Source organism: Elaeis guineensis, chromosome 14 (assembly GCF_000442705.2).
Source record: "Elaeis guineensis isolate ETL-2024a chromosome 14, EG11, whole genome shotgun sequence".
In the NCBI taxonomy this organism is placed as follows: Eukaryota; Viridiplantae; Streptophyta; class Magnoliopsida; order Arecales; family Arecaceae; genus Elaeis; species Elaeis guineensis.
Window position 1 is genome coordinate 55,549,391 of NC_026006.2, and position 18,055 is coordinate 55,567,445.

Below are 18,055 nucleotides of genomic sequence, written 5' to 3' on the forward strand. Positions count from 1 at the left end.
GAGCCCATTTCCAACCCTAGTCCTAATTCAAAATAGGTCCAAATGAAAAGATCATGTAAAATCCTTTTAAAAGATTTGGTTAGTATATTAAAATTCCCACCTTCAACCTTCAACTTGTGCCTGTTTTGCTTGCATCTAATGTTCTAGTCATTCATCGGATTAAAATACATGTTCTTTAGCAACAAGATCAACATTAACAGCAGAAATAACTCAGAAACACCATATATGAAACAACAGCTTACTCAATTTACAGGTTAAATCATGATGCTAGCCACAAGCACATCCAAAGCTTTTATCTCTGTTTCGTATGGCACATCAACACTTGGTACAATCACAAGAAAAACTGGATCAGGAGATGAAGAACAAGAAGAAATCTCTCTTGCTAGACATCTCCCCTACCATCAAACTAGGGGAGAAAGGAATCTTGGCTCCGTGCAATGCAGCCACGTGGTTCAAAAACTATCACTTGATGGCTGAACTTTGACAGAATAGATCACTTCCTGATGTCAGTAAGCTCCATATCTACAACTCAAGTAAGTCCGCTGCCATAACTCCATAAGAGGATTTGATGAGCTTCATGATTATGTCTTTCAATGTATATAGAAGGCATTAGATAATTTTAATCAGGTCATGGGCTGACATAGATACTATCTTCATCATTTCGAATGGATTCAGCACCACTATGGTTGCCCTCCGAGGCAAAACTTTGAAAGCAATCCAAGAAATGAAGCTTCTGGATCATACACTGTCCCATCACTTGAATGTCCGAAAAACTATATATTGGAATGTGTAAATTCTGACCATCGCTTATGCGGACTTCCATATGACCGCCACTGACGCATGTTACTCCTCTTCTCATACTGGCTGCTGTAGTAATCTGCTGAGGTCTTAGGTGTCCTGCTCATATTGTAACCCTTTGTCAGGGTTGTCCTAATCTCCTCTTCCGCATCATATTGCAGGCGCTGAAAAGAGACCACAAGATATGCACCTTTTGGTGACAAAGCTAATGCAAAAAATGCTTTACTACTGAATTACAAGCATATCATGTACAAGCAAGTAAATTGGTTTGATGTCAGAACGATATCACGAAATTCTGTAAGAGGCAAAAGTCATTAAGTTTCTTAAGACTGCTACAATGCAAATATTAACCATCGGGCATTGGAACATCTAAAGCTCAATAAGCATATCGCAGGTCATAACAGAATTATGTTTTTTGATGGCCTGCACAGCTTCACAGGCCACAATGATTAGTGTAATTTAAGCGAAATTGCCTTTAGTCTGAAAATCATATCATCATGGGATTTCTCATTCAATTATGCAATGGTTTCCCATCAGCTACATTGACATTATTTCACAACATACGAAAGTTCTCTATTTATCTAAAAAGGTTCTTTTCTTTTCTTTTTCTTTATTCGTTTTGAATGAGACAGCTGCTAACTATAGCAGTTTCTCTTTTTACAGTATGTATTTTACTTCAGAAATATCATATGCCATCACAAAACTGGCATTAATTATTGCATCTCCACTCACATTTTGCTCTTTGAACCCTTGGTCCATGAAACCTCTCATTTCCTCCTATTCTTTTATATGAACACTAAAATATTCATAGATCAAAAATATATACTTTCTAATTAAAAATTTGCATGTCCATGCATCCATCTGATTCCACCTTTAGTCATTTCCTCCAGTTTGACGTAGATTTATACCAACATCAACAAGTTCCTCTCTAATAGAAACCTAACTACTATGATCCTATTCCCCATCCTTCATATTTCTTTATCATCACCTTTCATTAACTCCCACCATCATTACCCCATCTCTTATACATCACTACAAACATAAAAGAGAGGATTGTTTATACACATCTCCTTGCTTTTTGCTTCTTTCCATTTTTGTCTCTTGTGCACAAGTTAAACCATCTTTTTTTTATAAAATGTGTCCCCAGATAATGCTAAATCAGAGCTATACATCAATAAACAATACTATAAGTTTATAAGCAAATACCTTGGCAGGGTCTGAAAGTATGGTATATGCCTCTCCTATCATTTTAAATAATCGATCAGCATCTTTATAGACTTCCTCAGCCACTTCTCTCCAAAGCCCATCATCAGCATTCTCGCTCCTTGCTAAGAACTGACCAGCCTAGAGAGAGAAGCTCATCAGGAAAATAAAACAGTAAGTTTCTATTCACACAATAGATATAATACCTTGTCTGGATGATGTTTGAGTGCAGCTTTACGGTATGCCTTCTTCACATCAGCTGCAGAGCTTGATTGATCAATTCCCCTGCACACAGGGAGCAAGTGGTTATAAAGACCAGGACAAACGAACCTTTTCATGTCGAGCTGCGAAAACAACATAAGATCTATTAGGGCTACCATGATAGAAGCTAAACTAGGAGCAGGCCTAACCAGACTCAAAAATTAACTATACATCAGACCATATCCCAGGCCTGCTGACTAAGATCGAAGACTGGGTCTTGCTCATGCAGGAAGCAGTTTGGGCCAGATGTTTAGTACAGAAGACAAGGAAACTGGCCATATCTGGGCCTGTAAGAACAAACTCTGACCATGGAGGTGTGATAAAAGATGCTCTAATTACTTATCAGGAAAAAAGATGTTCCAATTAAGTCTAACACTGACTAGAAGCAATCTACTTGCATTCCTACTCCAAAAATACTAAAGATAATATAACAACAAATCAAAGCAAGTAGCATGCCAAAACATTTCTCATAAGCAAAATTATAAACTCCATCCAGGAACTCCATAATTTTAAAGCATGTCTGCATTTGAGTTGGCAACAGCGAAATCACAGCCTGTTTCACTGCAGTTACTCTAGATGCTGAGTTAAGTAGACTTGCCCAGAGATGAAACCACCACAGCTAAAATTACATATATATGTAACCTCTAAAAAACTCCCATGACTGCTCTCAGCTTCTTTAACTCGATAACAGATGCTTTGGTACAAGGTTGCAGCATTTAGGCTTCACTTTAAAAATGGAAGTTACATGTGATGGTGCACTTCAAGTGAACCAAACATCAGAAAAAGCCTCAGCTGCAATAATCATACTTGCAGATGGGCCCATTATTGTCAACTAAATAGGCCCTTAGCTTATCCACTTAGTACATAAATAATGACGATGCCACTGTTACTAACTGAACAAACAATACACAAGAGTATATCGCTTTCGTGGTGGACGAGCAAGTATATGCAATATATAACATAAACTAAAACTACAGAAGTAAAACATTCTTCAGAGAATTTAAAAAAACGGTGTTCTGCAGAACAATGCACAAATTATGAAAAGATATGATTGTACAGGAGAGTTTTAATGAATTACTTACAAAATCATATACATATCCAACATGGTTTCCCTTCCGGCCTCCTCCTCCACTGAAGAAAGCCTTAAACGGGCTCGGTTTACATCATTTTTGCTACTAGTTGATTTTCCCAATGACCCTGACTGATTGCCTTTATTTGTCAATTGCTTTTCAAGGAAGGATATTAGTCTACGGAGATCATTAGCTGCCTGCCCGTAGTCCCTGATCATCTCATGTAAGGTTGCCCTTCTAGAAATAGCCTGCAATGCAATACTGGTGATTAAAATAAATATCTTCTACAGTACCTTGTTGTAAACCTAATGCAAATGAAACAGAATTAAATGACATGAGATTCTTTTTCTTTGGATCATTTCGTACATTCACTTTTAACGAGTATGTAGCCCAACATTTCACCCTAGAACTAATTCTGGAAAGGTGTTAGAATAAGCTATTGATTTTTTGCATAAAACCAATCTACAGCAAAGAGGGATGGCAACAATTATGAAACTAGCATGCCTATCTGCAGCAAAGATTGAAAATAGACTCCACTTTAAATGAATGATTAGAGAAAATACAGAAGTACAAGAATCAGCTATAAATAAACAAATAATGGATCAGTGAGACACAACAATAAGAAAGGAAACCGCATGACTATTTACACAAGTTAGCTGGTGTTAATCAACAAGGCCATGACATACAACATAATTTAGACTGTGGAGTTTAAAGATTTAACCAGAATATTGCCACCAAAAAAAAATAATACACAAATAGCCTAGATTAACTAATAAGGGTGCATGTTCCATCCTGTATGTAACCGACCTTTGGATAACTAGGATCAAGAGCTATTGCTAGACTGCAATCAGCGATGGCATCAGTGATTTGGCCTAGGGCTTGGTATGCTGCAGCACGATTGCAAAAGCATATCGCAGTGAAAGGACGTGATTCAGTATTGCATGCTAAAGCAGCAGTATAATGTTCCACTGCCTCCACATGCCTTCCTGCTTGAAATGCTTCATTCCCAGCAGCCTGCAAATTAAAAATTAATAGTAATAAACAATAAACAGATTGCAAATGAGGCACAAGAAATTCTACCATTTTCAAGAATGACAAACTCAGAAATATTTCAAAGAAACAACCATAAAAAACTGCAAATACTAGTGAAGGACTCGGAAAGAATAATGAGGTGTTTGGTTAGGGGGAGTTGGGTTTGAAATGGAAATGGGTGACTTCCATTCCAACCATTTGGTTGGGAGGAGTTCTATTCCGATTCCAATTCCGATTCTGATTGCAGGGCGAAATTAAAATATCCCAATCTACCTAAAACTCAATCCCTACTCTCCCCTAACGATTCAATTTCAATTCAAATTCTAATTCCAATTCCGATTCCGGTCACGAACCAAATGCTTCGGGAGATTTGGCCATTCCGATTCTGATTCCAATCCATTCCGATTCTCATTACCCCCTAAGTTTATAAGATGTTCTACATCTTCATGCAGTGAACAACATATATGTAAACATTATAAAATTGCCTGGCTGATTCTAAACCATTACAGGTATTTTTGCATATATAAAACATTTTAAAAACATATAAGCAAACAAATGAACCTGCCAAATTGAAAACATCTGTAGAGCTGTATTCATGGTCAGACCAATTACAGGGAACAATAACAAATGAAACATACATGTCCAATTTTCACTCAAGTTCTCTAAACAAGCCAGACAGTTATAAGCGAAGCCAAGCCAAACTAAAGCCAACAAGCCATCACTACAACAGTAGCATCCCTTGGCATATATAACATAAATAACAAGACAAAGCCCATAAGTTTGATGCTAAATCCCTCTTCTACATGTTCGCATCCAAATAGAAAGATCAAAATATTGTAATATGTATAATAATATCTCCACTGGGCATGCCTGTACAGATAAACACAAGTAGATGCATGCAAATACACACCTGCCTGCTCACCCACCCACCCACACACATGCACAAATATGAATAGGAAGAAAAATATTTTCCTTTAGGACAGGAATGGGTTATTCAGACAAAAATATCCAGTTCATCAACAAAAACTACATTACTAGAATTGCATTTTTCTTTTTACAGTTCAAGAAGCATACCCATTTATCACTGAGGAAATAAAGAGACTTACTTTAAGCCGCAATAGTTCACGCACGGTGACAAAAAGTGATGCGGAAGTTTCTGCAGACTTGTCTCCACACCTGCTAGTTTTCATTTGCAGTAGAAAGCTAATATCAAGAAAGAGCTATGAACTTTGATGGGCATGAATCATAAGAGGGCAAGATTATGCATCAAGGAATACCTTTCTCCAATGGGTTTCACTTGTTCATGCTTCCTTAGCAACTCAAGAGCTTCCTCAAGTTTTCCTAAATAAAAGTAAGACTTGGAAATGAGGTGCCACCTCCAAAGCTTCACCGAAGAACTTTTTGTCTGTCCAGAGGAATCTGGATTCTCAAGTTGATCATCAGAGCCAGCCAAGAAAGAATTTCTTTTGGCAGAATCCAGAGATTGTTCACACAATTGAATTACTTCTTCATAATTATGCAGCTGGTCATGCGCAACAATAACAAGTTAGCAACAAAAAATAGATAGTATATCACTATTTTATATGTTGAAGTGGGATGATTCAAATGGGTATCTGATACACCTACAGATAATGAGGAAGAAAAAGTTTATGGTGCTATATAAACTACTCTAATAACAAATGGTAAAACCACACCATTAATAGAGCCTCTGCTTTCATCTCCAGCAAATTTTCTGAATGAGAACTTATTGACAGGGCTTCAGAGATGAACTGCAAGGCCTGTGTCACTTCATTAGGTGTTCTTTTTAGCAAAAGCTCCTTAGCCCGAACTATATAATCAGCCACTTGCTGTCAAACAAGGACAACACTTGTTATTCATCAACTTATAGGCTAAATTATATAAAAAGGAGTAGACTACAGGTTACTAGCATGACAAAAAACAAATGAAATAATTATTTCCCTGAATAAAAGAATTTATTGATCAGTAAAGACCAATTACAAGAGGAGTATGATACTCTTTTTTTTTCATGAATACGATGTGGCAAGTTAGAAGAAAAGATTATGGAAACAGTAACAAACTTTAGATGAAAGATGGTCATGATTGAATCAGAATAATGTGTTACATCTAACAAATTATACCAGGAAAGGTGCATTAACCTTCATCAGGGGCTCATAGTCATGGTTGGAATGGATTCGTATTCAGTCAAGTTGTTTATGTTCTTTAATTGTTTTCAAGTTTTTCTGAAAGATAGTTTCATTTCCTGCAATTGGGTGGGTTGTAGTTGCAAATGCTCAAATCATAGCTGCAGGCTACATGTGAATTCAAAAAAAAAACCTGAATCTTGTACCTGTAACTGCAAGCAAAAATGGCTGCAATTCCGATTACAAGATTTGTTCCAATTGAAAATAGCTCTCACAGGAGACCTCTTACTACTCTCCAACCAATGAAATTTAATATTGTATAATTTTAATATATTAAATATATTATTTTAATTAATGTATTATTAAACTTAAATTTGTTATAATAATATATAAGTATTACAGTATCGAATAAATTTTATAATCGTATATTATTATAAGGATCATTTTTATAATGTCAATAGTATAACTAGATTATAATGACCATAATATATTTAATAATGATTGCATCATAATGATTCTTACTATAATCTATACATAATATGATAATAATAGTTATACTAAAATTTATAGTATATAATAATTAATTTTTATTATAATAACATATACAAGCAATATATTTAATAATATATCCAATTGTTACAATATGAAATTATTTTATAATGATATAACTATCATAGTCACTATTACTATAATAATCCTATAATAATAATAATTTAATAATAAAAATGCTTTTATTTAAATTAGAAAATAATATGAAAATTATTATACTATAATAGAAAAGGTATGTTATAATAGTAATTATTGTCACAATGTTATAATAATCATTTACTAGTATAACCATTATTATTATGATAATAATACACTTATATAATAATTATTATTATTGTATCATAATGATTCTTATTCTAATCTATAAATAATATAATAGTAATTATTATGTCATAATTATTAGTTATTATAATACATATTGTAAAAATAGTATGATCATTATAATAATATAATAGAGAAGTAGATAGTTTGCTGTTTCCATGGGGATAACCATTTGTAGGGTCACCCCATCTCTTTCAACATCATAAATGGGATTGTATTTACACTTCTCAATTACAAATAACCAAATGGAAACAGTTTGTGCAGCTGTAATTTCAACTACAGCATTTCCAATTGCAACCTATATTCAGCTTGCAGGCAAAGAAACAGCCCCTAAGTGTATTTAATGTTGTCGATAGGTTCAAAATTCAGTGTAGATATATAATGTACAAACCTCACCAAATCTGCATTCATTCCTACAAGGATTGATAATACAATCCTGTATATTTAATTTAATACGTCACCGTACAAATACATATGCACTTAGAATATATATACAACATTTCATTAGACGACATAATCTTCATAGACTGCGTATATGTCTGCATATCATGTTCTAATCCTCTTGCCACATTCCAGACTCCTAGATTGAAGGAGTGAAGTGAGGCAGACTTGTATAATTCATGAATCTAGATGGCCGAAATTGTGGATACACTTGGGAGGGTTTTAAAAGACCCCTACCCAAGCCCCATCATCCTCTGTACCCAATGATATCAACTCTGATGTGAGTTCGATATGAATCCTCTCATATATCAATCTAGAGATCTGATTATTCATCCTGAAATCTACAATTTTTATCTTGGGTTGCATCAATAATCACTTATATGCTTAGAAAGCATGTTGTTAGAAAAAAGTCACATAGTTCACAATTGGGGAAAAAGTAAAAGCATATACAAAATTTTGATCTAAATTTTCTGGTTCTTCTAGCATAGCTCGATATCGGATGCAAGATTTTCCTAGTTTTTTGAAACTATTCCTCTTATTACATTTATTAGTCCTAGATTTGCACTTTATACAAATTTTGTTATCAAATCACGTACCTAAATCCTGGAATTGTGTTTCAGATTGCAGTAACTGAGATGATTCAACATGCTATCAAGTGGTCTAGATCTTAATAGAGAAATGCCTCAGATATGAATATCCTTTTTTTTTTTTTGATGGTAGTCTCAGATATGAATATCAAACGTTAGAAGCCTTGACTCAGCCAATCTCATAAAAATCCAACATCCAGAAGACAATGAGTCTACATGCAGCAAGTGATGCAAAAAATAGAATAAACGGCAGACAGCATTCATACAAGAAGCGTACATGAGGATGGATGTGTGTGAGAGAGAGAGAGAGAGAGAGGGGAGAAAGGAGAAAACCCAAGAAGAAGGGGACACATGGAATGAAAATTTAGCCATGTGAACACATTTTCACATTAGTAATACTAGGTTGTCTGCCTATAGTGGTCAAAAGACAGAAATATCCACAGAAGGGGCACCACTCATATATGTGACATTTTGTTTAGTTGAGATCAAAGCTTATGTAAAATAATGTTTGAAGTCCAAAGCATAAAAACAACAAAAAATAGAATTTAACCCTTTCATATCGAATTTAACCCTTTGTTTACAAATCCTTGTCCACAAAATGTTTTATTGCTCTCCAACTTTCTCATGGAAAGTCAAAGGATTTGCCTCCATAAAAACAATAACATAATGTTGTAAACCTCGAATATTATGTTCTGCATAAGCTTGCCAGGTATGGAATGGAATTTAGGCACAACTACGCCTATATAGTTCAACTCTAATATGCTCTTTGATAAACTACATCAAGATGCAATATTGCCAACACTAAGTAACCTCTTTGATAATCCTTCTATCTCCATGCACATAATGGCAATTTATTTAAGAAATAAGAATACATTTTTTCAACTCAACTCAACTCAACTATGCCCTAATTCCAAACTAGTTAGGGACGGCTATATGAATCCTTTTCCTCCATTCCGCTCTATTTGGGCCCGCACTTTCTAAAAAATGTAGCGATAACAAATCCTTCGTTACTACTTCATCCTATGTATCTTTTGGTTTACCTCTACCCCTCTTTCCCCTTTTACATGCATCAAATCGTTCTTCCATAGTGGTGCGTCCCATAGCCTAAGTTGTAGATATCAAAACCATCTAAGTGGTCCTCTCAGTTTATCCTCAATTGGTGCTACCTCTACTTTTTTATGAATGACTTCATTTCTTATTCTATCTTTTTTTATATTACCACACCTTCATCTCAACACTCTCATTTCAGCCACACTCATCTTGTGCAAAGTTACGAAGTAGCAAAATAGTAACTCTTTTATCTTCTACTGTTGGATTTTGAAATGAGGAAAAAAAAAAAAAAGGCTCTGCACCTCACTTCTTGAAATCAAAGTTGCACTTTTCTGGAACAAGGTCTTTGCAGAGCTGAACTGACAAAAAGTTGATTGTAGTCACACCAATCAAATACAAGAGGTCTATCATTAAAAAAGAACTCCTTTGAAGGGAAATTTCATTAATTTACTAACATTATACTTGCAAATTAACCCAACATATCAATTCCCAAGACAGCTTCCATAATGGACAATAAAGTTTTCATGCAAATTCACAGCTGTAACTATATATAAAAGATTCCTTACATCTAAAAAGAGCATACATTGCCATACCATTAATACACCACATTCTCACAAGCAGCTTTGACACACACACACAGAGGACATGCAGAAAGTCAACTTTCGGGGACAGGACTTCATCTCACCCTTCACACAATAAACTATTCAACATCTTGACAAGGATTACACTCTTTCTTTGATTTAACTTATGTTTTTTCAGGGATATATGTCTCAAAGATAATGTATAGCAATTGAATCAGCATTTCTTAGTCAACTAATCTGAATTCCATTTGTGCATGTGCATAAAATGATACATGTGCTACTCCAAATCAGATGCCAAGACTAAGTTGCCTAGATCCATTGTTCAACTTTAGAAATTTGGCTTTAACCATAACATTTGAAATGAGGATGCTCTTGTTCAATTTACAAGCTCCATGTTTAAAAAGATGGCCTTAGCTACCATTAGTACCACATATTCATTTCATAATGATTCATCAATTTGACGCATAGACAATAAATGTGTTCAGTTTGATAGCTTTTCTATGATGTTATATCTAAGTCTATTCGGGGTAAACAAAGGAGGATTTGTACAATTGTGGTTTTACAATATATTATGTTGTTAATCAAAAGATACAACCAGCAGTAGAGAGGTTGGTTACCTGAGCTTTTTGCAGACCTTCAGAAGCTTCTAATAAGATTTTCTGGCCCAAACTAGCATCATCATCTGATTGCAAGCACTTCTTAAAATGCTCCAATGCATCTTCAATATCTCCCAGTGCAAGATGACAACTACATCATTTGTGAATTAATCAAATAGTTTAGCACTCTTTTGGTTGCTAAAGTACTTGAAAAGAGGCAATGCTTCATTGAGTAAGAATCTATTTTATTAAGTCCAAACTAATAACATCAATATGCAAAATGAGAAAAGACAAAAGAATTTATGAATACATGAAACAAAGCATAACACAAAACCACCAAGCAGTTGAAAAATGAACTCTTCACCCACACACTGCCTCTTTTGTTGGTATTTGACCATCCAAGGCCCACCCATTTATAATTACCAATTGCTATTCAGCTAAGTCAATGACCATGATTGGGTCATGACAACTGTTAAATGTGTTCAAAAAAATGATAATCGAATTGCACACTTAATTTATCTGCCATTCTAGACGTGCTTAGTCTATGTCTCCACATCCTCAATCTCCTAGTAAAACTCGCATGAATCATGGTGCACATGAAGTCTTCTTGTTACATTAAATTTTTCATTGCCACACAACTCATTAGATTTGAAACTCTCTCACTAGCATGTTGGTGCAGTGCAGCAGGAACAGTAGGTACTAGTTACTATGTCATTCTACTCGGTTGAAACATGACATTTAGCTCTGGTTACCATCTACCTGCACAAAGCTTCCAGGTGGGGATCAAAGTGCCATTAAAATCTTCATGTGAGAGAACGAAGGCCAGGAATTCAAGCATGATATATATAGATTGTTACACCATGCCAGCACCAGGCACACAAAGGCATGGAAAAATACAGTCAGTTCATTGAATATCTAAAGATACATAAAGAAGTGCAGAACAGGGGGTACTTGCACATGGAAGAAGGTTTCTCCATAAAAAGTACTAATGCAATTTTAAGCATAAAAGGCCACCTCTATGTACTAGTAACAAACTCCATCAAGCTAAATGAAGTTTCAGAGATTTGATTTCTTCTTTTCCAAAAAAGGGACTCTTTTGTATACCAACTCATGATTAATTGTAAAAAATTCCACCAGCAATGATGGTGAGATGCTGACTTTTAAACTAAAGCAATACCTCTCAGTTTTCATGTCTGCATATGGAATTCACAAAAATATACAATTTCATGATATGCTCCTCTACACTTGACACCTCATGTTGTGCTTATTTCACCCAATATTCCTATAGCATTGCTATTAACCTATGTAGGTGACAGTTATTTGCTAGTAATTTTGGAAAATTTAAGGAATCATTCTCAAAATTTATGTAAGAAGAAGGATCCTCCTTAATACTTTTAAAAGGTCTCTACATATTATATAGTATCCTAAAGAGCACTTTCTCTCATGACAAGGATACACCACCAAGTTTATTGTTCATGTATCCCACTGACGTCATGGATAGAGTGATGGAGATTATAGATCCTATGGATTGCATTCTTGACAATCTCTGACCCTTTTTTTATCAACTAAGGATGACAAATATATTTGACCATAAACCATCCAAAATGTCATGATGTCTAATTGGTGAGCCAGTGCTTTCATAGTGTACACTGTATTCATCACACAATTATACTATAGGCCCTTATTTCCCTTTTGACACTATTAATTGCACTCTTCACCCCTATTCACCCAAATAGAAATATCCACCTGTATTTCTTAACTCAAATGATAAGAACAATTGGCATTGAAAACTGACTTAAGCATCTGCAGTGAAAACTGACTTAAGCATCTTTCTTGAGGACCTCATTGCTCCTAAATCAAGAAACAAAAAGAAACTCATCCCTTGCTACAGCATGAAGCCAAAGTATGCTGACATGGCCAAAATTGTGCCACAGGATGTATAGAGCATTATCCAGTGACAATTATCTTATTTTCATAGCTTCATGAAACATAAAGAGACTGAACCTACTTTTTTTTGTCCACTTTTACTGAAATGCAATTTTGTTTTCCTATCTCCAGACTACAATGGAAAATCAAATTATGATCCACCATGAAGTTATTGTACATGAACCATGTCTCCATGTATTTGGTGACTTCAGTTATTGTGGAGCTGGTCTATCCTAATGGTTTTTTTGGGCACATCGCCCCATTATTTAATGTGCCTCCATTATATATGTCAAGGGTACAATTCTTATATTTTAATTTCTAACTGCAGCTTAAGGTTAATGGGGAAATGAAAAGTATTTTAATTACACTGCATGTATTTGTTTGCCTTTGAAAAATTATCATTGTTTAATTCACCTGAAGGATTTTATACTTTTTATTATTTTAATGATCTTTACTTCTATTTTCCACATTTGCCTTTTCAGTAAAAATGAATTATGTAATTATTTCTCAACACTCTTCCAACATTTGTTTATAAATATAGTTCTGCTTATAATCATTTTCAACAACTTGATGGATGAATTGCAGATGAATTTAAAGACAATAGTGGTGAGTCAAATGGAGAGAACCAAGAACCCCTTACTTTGCAGCCCTAACTTGAGCCCTAAGAAAGCTGGGATCAATTGCAACAGCCATCATACAGTCATTGAGTGCTTCTCTCATTCTTCCAAGAGACATCCGTGTAGCTGCACGGTTACTATAGCACAGCATCAATGCTCTACTGCAATTCCTAGAAGTTTCATTTGGAGAGATGGAATTCACCCCATGAGTATAATACTCCTCTGCTTTAGACGGATGTCCTTTTGCATAAGCTTGGTTGCCCCTAATGCGCAAAAAAAAAAAAGAAAAAAGAAAAAAAAAGTATTTAAGATCATATTTGATCATACTCAATTTAAAGCAGCATGTACCATAACAAGAAGCCTTATCCTGCAGCGATGATTCAAAACTACCACTCAAAAAATATATATAAATATACAGGCAAGGGTTAATTAGAATAGCAAGAGCTGGCTCTTACTGAATAAATACAACAAAGCAAAATATATGCAAGTGGCCGCCCATGAATGTAGAGAGAGAGAGAGAGAGAGGAGCAACAAACACCTGAGACGCCACTTGTCACAGGCTTCCTCTGCTGCTACACTTGCCGCATCTTTGGTTATGTCCTCTTTGTTGGACTCTGTTTTTCTATTTGTTTCTGCTCTGTTATCATCTCCACCCTCATGAAAAGATGGTAGGCCTTTTATGTCTTGTGCAGGATCTGGTTGCATAGAAGTGCTGGTAACTGAAAACAGATTTGAAGTGGAAGAAGCCAAAGGAGCACTGGCATTTGAAGTGGAAGTATACAAATCATGACCAGTTTTCATCCTACTTTTCCTTCTATGGTGGCGTTTTGCTGCTGATAATGGACCTTGAGCAAAAGTAGATGCAGCAAATGCAAAGTTTGATCCACCAAAGTCCTCTGGGCTGGTTACAAAGGTGAAGCATGTTCCACCCTCGCTTGCTTGCCTCTCAAAAGTAGAGCCAAAAGGACCAGTTTCTGCTTCCATTGCAGCATTATTAGTGTCACTACTGAGACCTGCACTGTTAGACTTGAAAAAAAGACTTTCTCTGCCAGGACCAGAATTTTGCTCATCCATAACAGAAAATTTGGCAGCGAAATCCTTCTCAATGTGGCTTTTAGAACCATCACTATCATGTTTTAGATCATCTTCATTGATGTTTAAGCACTTTGTTGCAGAGACCAAGTCTTCTTCTCTTTCATCTACAGAAAATGATCTTTCTGTATCAGCTGATGCACAGCGGGAGAAAAAATGTATGGACTCACCGGATGCCACTGATGCTTCTCTTGAGCACTGATCAGCTCCTAAATTCTCCTGATAAGGAGAATAATCCATTGGTGAATAACCACCAGGAGACTCAGGTTTCATATTTTCCAAGGGACCCTTTTCCATTGAAATAAATGGTTTAGCAAAGGTCTGGTGGGCTGGGCCAGACTGTCTTGATTTACCTCTCCTCTTCTTTGTTCTTGTACTTTGAACATCACCCTTCTTCACATTGAATGCCATATTATGATGTGGTCCAGCAAACAAATTCTCCTTAGACAACCCATGGCCATCCTGTTTATGAGTTCTAAACTCCACATGTGGTGTTTCCAGTCCTCCATGCTTGCTTGTGAAAGTGAACTCGGTCCCAACAGACTGAAAACCAGGGCCAGATGATGATGGACAAAAAGGTGTAGCAACGCTACTGGATGTAAAATGTTCTTGTGTTTTAGATGGTGGAACATGGCCCGCTGTTGAATTGGCATCCTGTTTTCCTCGAAAAGTAAATTTAAAGGAAGTATAAGCATCTCCAGCTGAATAATCTGTCTGATCTGGCTTTCCAGTTGAATTTTCTGGTTTGTTGATATCCAACTTCTCCATGTCATTGTGTAGTGTATTTACCCCATTTCCTTTGAAAGAAACAGGTACATCTGTGTTACTTGGGAAAGTGAGGCCATTAGGCCCATTGCTAAAATCCACCTTGAACTGATAATCAATATTTTCTGTCTTGGTGAAACTATCATCATTCCTTAAATCATCAGTGTTCACCTTCTGCATGTCATTCGGCAGCTCCATACAAGTGCTCTTCTCAAAACTAGTGAATGAATTGGCTGATGTCTGATTTGAAGCAGAAGTTTTCTTCGTATTGCTTCCAAAGGCAAACATGTTTGCTGTCTGATCCATGCTTTCACTTTTTGCATTCTTGGATGCTGTCGCACTTCCTATATTCAACTTCTTCATCTCCTCTGGCAGCATATTTACAGCACCACCACAGACGGAACTGGGATCATTCTGGTTGCCACCAAAGATGAATTCATTTCTCTGATCAACCTTAGTCCTATTATCATGTTGCTTTGCCTTCTCAAAACCCTCCTCATTACTGGAGCTCTGCAAGTTCAGCTTTCTCATTTCATCAGGGAGCTTTGAGAATGGGCCCGGCTCAGAGCTGATAGATGAGCTCTGACTCAAATTAGAACCCTTTCTGGTATGACTCCCAAATACAAAGACACCTGTGTCAGTATTCAAACTTCTCCCACTTGTAAAACTAAATTCACCACCCAAAGTGTTCCCTGACTCCATACTTCTGCATCCCATATTTGATGTTGAACTTGAGCCAAAGATAAAATTAGCATCTTCGGGCTTCACAGATTCAGAACTGCCCAAGTTTGGAATGCCAGAAATTTCTGCCCAGTTCTGACTTGAGCTAGCACCTTTTTGTGTTCCACTCCCAAATACAAAAACACCTGAATCGGATTTCCCACCACCAGTTGCAGCCCCTACTGCACTCCGTGACCCAACACTTTTGATATCTGAAAATGAACCTGCATTAGAACCAAAGACAAATGCGGTGCTTTCAGAATTTCCAGTTTTGAAGCTACCCATATTTGGACCAGTCGAATTTCCTGACAAGTTCTGACTCATATTAGAACTCTTCTCCACACTACTCCCAGGTATAAAAGCACGTGGATCAGAATTGCTGCTATCTTTGCTGGCAAAATTTAATGTGTGGTCTGGCTTATTCGAATTTGAAACAGAACTAGCACCAAGGATGAAATCAGCACTCTCAGACTTCACAGATTCAAGATTACCCAAATTCAGGCCACTTGAATTACCTGGTGAGTTCCATCTTGAATCAGAACTCATGTTCACACCACTCCCAAACATAAAAACACCTGTTTCAGAACCAACACTTCCCTCATTACCAAAGCTATTAGCACGATCTAGACTATTTCCAGAGCCAATATTTTTTTTGCTGTGGTTTGATGCAGAACCAGCAACAAAAACAAAATCAGAGCTTTCAGGCTTCCCATATTCAAAACTACCCAAATTGGGACCACTCAAATTCTCTGACGAGCTTTGTCCCGAATCAGAATTTTTCTTCACACCACTCCCAAATACAGACCGACCTGCATCAAAAGCTCGGCTTCCCTCACCAACAAAACTAAATGCACGATCTTTTGCATTCTCAGACCCAATATTTACACTTTGTTTCGAAGCAGAACCAGCACCAAAAACAAAACCAGAACTCTCAGACTTTACAGGCTCAAAACTACTCGATTTTGGACCGCTTGAATTTTCAGGAACCCTAATTCCTGACTCCAGATCCAAAGGTTTCCACGAATGAAGCTTCTCATTCAGCCCCCGCATTCCACCACCCTCCTGATCGGCAGCGCAGGTGGAACCAGCACCAAAAACAAAACCAGCACTCTCGGACTTCACAGGCTCAAAACTACTCGAATTTGGACAACTGGAATTCTCAGGAACCCTAATTCCTGATTCAGGATCGAAAGGTTTCCACGAATGAAGCTTCTCATTCAGCCCCCGCGTTCCACCACCCTCCTGATTGGCGGAGTCGGCGGCCGAGGCCGCCGGCGCCGATCTAAACGGGTTGAACCCGGAGTCATCCGCCGCATCCGAAGCCACAGTAGGCCATACCCGGGGGGACGCGACATGCTTCCTCACCTTCACGAGTCGGGGCTTCGAGAGCCCCGCCGCTAGCGAGGGCTTCCCGGAGGCCGAAACCGAGGGGAACGGGGAGGGAGGGAAAGAAGGAGTAGAGGAGGCGAAACCACCACCGAATCCATCATCAATGGAGTTCCCGGAGCCCGGAAATGAATGCCCAAGGTTCGTCCGATCCATGGGACGGGCAGAGGCGGCGGGGGAGGGGCGATCGGTGGCGGAAATGCCGACGGGATCGAAGAAGAAAGGGGAGGGAGGGGCGGGGATCTGACCTTTTCTAGAGTTTTGAGAAGAGAATCGCTTGGAACGGACCTGGGGTGAGGCGGCGGCCGGTGTCCGGAAATCTACGATCGCCGGAGGCATCGCCGGCCGGGAGTCATGAACTTTCTGGCATGCGGATTCCGGCGGACCGGATCACCGGTGACGGTGGGGATACGACAGCGGAGAGCTTCGATCGTTCGGGGTTTCCCGATGATCTCTTTGCTTTGCTTTTGGAGGCGGCGACGTGGGTTCTTGTTATTCTGTTGTTTTAAATTCTTTTTTATTATTGTGGTTTTGAAATGGTTGTGTGTTTTGATTTCCTTTGTTTTTTTTCCAGTTTTATTTTCTTGAATTAGCGGTAGGGCTTGGGAAAGGATACGAACGTTTTGAAAGTAATCCGCCTTGTGCGCGAAGCAAAAATTTGTTGGAAGGGCATTAAGAGGTTATTTGACAATGACAAAAATAGTAATGATTAGTACATACAACAAAAGATTAATATACATCATCCATGTGGCCATGATACTGTACTGTTTATTCAAGTGAGTAAATGGCATGCATGAATATGATGAACATATGACAATTTTCTAAAAATTTTTAAATGTTAATTTTAATATTATAAAAATTAAAATGAAATTTTGAAAAAAAAACTGATTTGCATGCGTATGATTCCTGTTCACTTAAT

The 18,055-nt window shown here is 37.2% G+C and overlaps 1 protein-coding gene across 3 annotated transcripts; it reads right to left on the minus strand.

Annotated features, from left to right (window-relative positions):
- Positions 1 to 206: 206 nt before the first annotated feature.
- On the minus strand, positions 207 to 17,615 carry LOC105057677 (uncharacterized). Of its 3 annotated transcripts, none has more exons than XM_010940361.4 (11): positions 13,712 to 17,615; positions 13,197 to 13,436; positions 10,652 to 10,781; positions 6,059 to 6,211; positions 5,642 to 5,886; positions 5,471 to 5,540; positions 4,140 to 4,346; positions 3,345 to 3,580; positions 2,208 to 2,286; positions 2,005 to 2,142; positions 207 to 962 (listed from the first exon to the last, which is right to left on the minus strand). In XM_010940361.4, the coding sequence occupies exons 1-11, from the start codon at positions 17,473 to 17,475 to the stop codon at positions 774 to 776; spliced, it is 5,451 nt and encodes a 1,816-aa protein (XP_010938663.1). In that variant the 5' UTR covers positions 17,476 to 17,615; the 3' UTR covers positions 207 to 773. The 3 variants fall into 3 exon arrangements, 2 of the variants coding, with proteins under 2 accessions (XP_010938663.1, XP_073105059.1); XM_073248958.1 differs by having other exon boundaries at positions 579 to 962; positions 5,471 to 5,567; XR_012136996.1 differs by lacking the exons at positions 207 to 962; positions 2,005 to 2,142; positions 2,208 to 2,286 and having other exon boundaries at positions 3,348 to 3,580; positions 5,471 to 5,551.
- Positions 17,616 to 18,055: the final 440 nt, after the last annotated feature.